At 31.4% G+C, this 2652-nt stretch overlaps 1 protein-coding gene across 1 annotated transcript; it reads right to left on the bottom strand.

Annotated features, from left to right (window-relative positions):
- Positions 1 to 1337: 1337 nt before the first annotated feature.
- Positions 1338 to 1966, bottom strand: LOC137822576 (defensin-like protein 1). The gene is made up of 2 exons (XM_068627487.2): positions 1808 to 1966; positions 1338 to 1692 (listed from the first exon to the last, which is right to left on the bottom strand). The coding sequence occupies exons 1-2, from the start codon at positions 1860 to 1862 to the stop codon at positions 1526 to 1528; spliced, it is 222 nt and encodes a 73-aa protein (XP_068483588.1). The 5' UTR covers positions 1863 to 1966; the 3' UTR covers positions 1338 to 1525.
- Positions 1967 to 2652: the final 686 nt, after the last annotated feature.

The following is a 2652-nucleotide window of genomic DNA, read 5'->3' as shown; positions in this document are numbered from 1 at the left end:
ATCTAATTTATTTAAAATTTATTTTAATTCTTTAACTTTATATATATATTTTTAAATTAAATTAAATTAAATTTTAATATTATTTATAAAATAATTTTTTAATTGTGTATTTTTGTTTTGAAAAATATTAATTATTATTCGTTTTAAAAAAAAATCTTATCAACCAATCGAATTGACAACCTTAATTTCTTCTTTATTTGAATTGAAGTTGTGGATAATAATATTATCGTTGACAATTATAATTAAAAAAATGGCAGATTAATAAATTTAATTGAGAAATTTAACTAATGTTATTAAACCCTTTTATCCTTCTTTCTCTTCTCATCATCTCTTTCTTTTTCCTTCTTGGTTATGAGACAATGACACCCACCACTACCTCTTCAATGGTCCCGCCCAATACTTGCTGAGAGAAAAAAAAAAGTAACTTAAAAATTAATAAAATTTTCAGATAGTAGGAAGATATCCATCCACCACCATTATTCTTAGGAAATATATCATTTTACAGGAAATTGTTCTGACTTTTTGAGTAGTATATATGGAGATAATGCGAGTTCCAGGTTCTCATTAGTCTTTTTCTGGTACTGTATTAAAATAAAAAACAAAGCACCGTAAACTAAGTGTATCTAGAAAAAGTTTAGATCACCTTCAACAAGATATTTCGAATTTTGATGCACAAAAGGAATTTCAAGAACGTGTTAACATTCTGATCTAAACTGATTTCCAAAAACATTCTAATAAGAAACACACCACACCAAAGTCTTTCAGCTCATTCCAGCGTTTGAATATCATAGCTTATAATATTGGTCAAAATTATTAACTGAGTTGTCATAGGTTCTATGTGGATAGAACACCCTTACCTTTAACAATTTCTTTTCATAAAAAAACAATAAATGACAGATAATGGAAGGAAGAACAGAGAATACAGAAACTTGTACAATCATGGCACAGATCAGACATGAGATTGTGGTTGAAAATATCTGGAGCTTGTGGGAAAAAAAGGAAAATTCTTTTCATCTGTATTTTTGTTGATGTTTCGCTTGGTTAGTTGAATCGGTTGATTTTTTAATTTTCATTCTTATTTCATTTCTTCGGTTTGTTTTTCTTATTCATTCATATCTTGAATCTATGATTTGTCTCGATTTAAATTTGGTTCTAACTTGCCCAGTTTATGATTTTGGGATTTCTTGTTTTAGAGATTTTTTGTTAGTTTTACAGTAATTTAGTTAGAACTTTTTTTTTTACTGTTTTTGGTAAAGTTGATTAACTCAGAAGTGTTTAGTATTTATTTCTCATTATTGCTGATAAAAAATTGTGACAGAAGAGATGTAACAAGGAGGTAACTAAGAAACATTGGTTATTATTTATAAATATAAAAGACTGAAGAAACACATGAGCAAAAGGTGTTTAAGGAGAAGAGGAGAAATAGGTTGTGGTAGCTATATCCCATTTCGAAATGGATAATACGAAAGAGTACATGCATGTGATTTATTGGGTAGTGAGACGCACACACTAATGTTTGATATGTTCAGCAAATCTTGGTGCAGAAGCATCGGCGGCGGAAGCCTCTGCAGTTGCCGCCGGAGAAACCTTCGTTCCTGCATACCAGAGCACAGTTATGGTCTCCAGTACATGCACCCTTGAACCCGTGGCTCTGTGACTCGCACACTCTTGCCTCCGTCTGCACCACCACCTCTGCCGCCACAAACAAAACACACAATATATTCATCAAACACACATCACACGTAGAACCTTATTAAACAAACGACATTATGTAACAATAAAAAATAGAAAAGGAAAATAATCTTACGGGAAGCAAAGAGCAGAACGAGGAGCAAGAAGAAAAAGGCACATGATTTCCTCATCTCTATGTTCACCAAGTTAACCTACTCTCTCTCTGGGGCAATAACATTAATAACATTACTGGGTTGAGCAAGTGTGGTTATATAGTGAAGTGAGGGTGAGGGAGATGGTGGGAAGAGCGCGTGCATGACGTGTAAGATAATGGCGTGGAAAGATTAAGACCACAACATTGGATGGAGCAAGGTTTGAGATTTGCAAAGATAAAAGGCATGATCACGTGAAAAATTCAGAGAGCATGCAATTTTCTGAAAACTGAGAGCTTCTTTTGTCCTTTTATCTATGTAGTAATGGCTATTTACTGAGGTGGGGGATTCGCGATGTACACTTTCACGTGACCTGCAACTCAGGGAGAAAAAAAGACAAAAACAAACCAAATGATATTCTGATAAATTTTTAATGTGATTAATTTAAATATAAATATATATAATAAAGGATAAATTTATAATTAAAATAATAATATTAAAGATTATAATATGGTGGTATAAAAAAAAGAAAAAAAGTCTAATTATCAAAATATATCTCGAGCGCCTTTAGTAGTTTCTGTAAGAAAAAGTACTAACTATTAGACTTTTATTTTGAAAACTTACATAATAAAACAACATTAAGTTGTGTTTATTGGGAGGATTTGTCACAATCTGATAGAGTGGATGTGTGAAGATTTGAGAGGATGTGTGAGGATGTTTGGATTGAGCAATGTTAGAGTGAATTTCTGATAATGGTTTATTGAAATTTGTGAGTGATGTGATGGCCGGAAAAGAATTATATATTTTTTTTAAATGTGTAAAATATGAA

Source organism: Phaseolus vulgaris, chromosome 9, assembly GCF_051622355.1.
Source record: "Phaseolus vulgaris cultivar YP4 chromosome 9, ASM5162235v1, whole genome shotgun sequence".
NCBI classification, from domain to species: Eukaryota; Viridiplantae; Streptophyta; class Magnoliopsida; order Fabales; family Fabaceae; genus Phaseolus; species Phaseolus vulgaris.
This window is presented reverse-complemented; position numbering and strand designations above follow the sequence as displayed.

Excerpts from the sequence above, each read along its gene's own strand:
- LOC137822576 (XM_068627487.2), bottom strand. The coding sequence starts at position 1,862 with ATGAGGAAATCATGTGCCTTTTTCTTCTTGCTCCTCGTTCTGCTCTTT. Across the intron at positions 1,693-1,807 it reads CGTTCTGCTCTTTGCTTCCC|AGGTGGTGGTGCAGACGGAG; the intron begins GTAAGATTATTT and ends TTGTGGCGGCAG.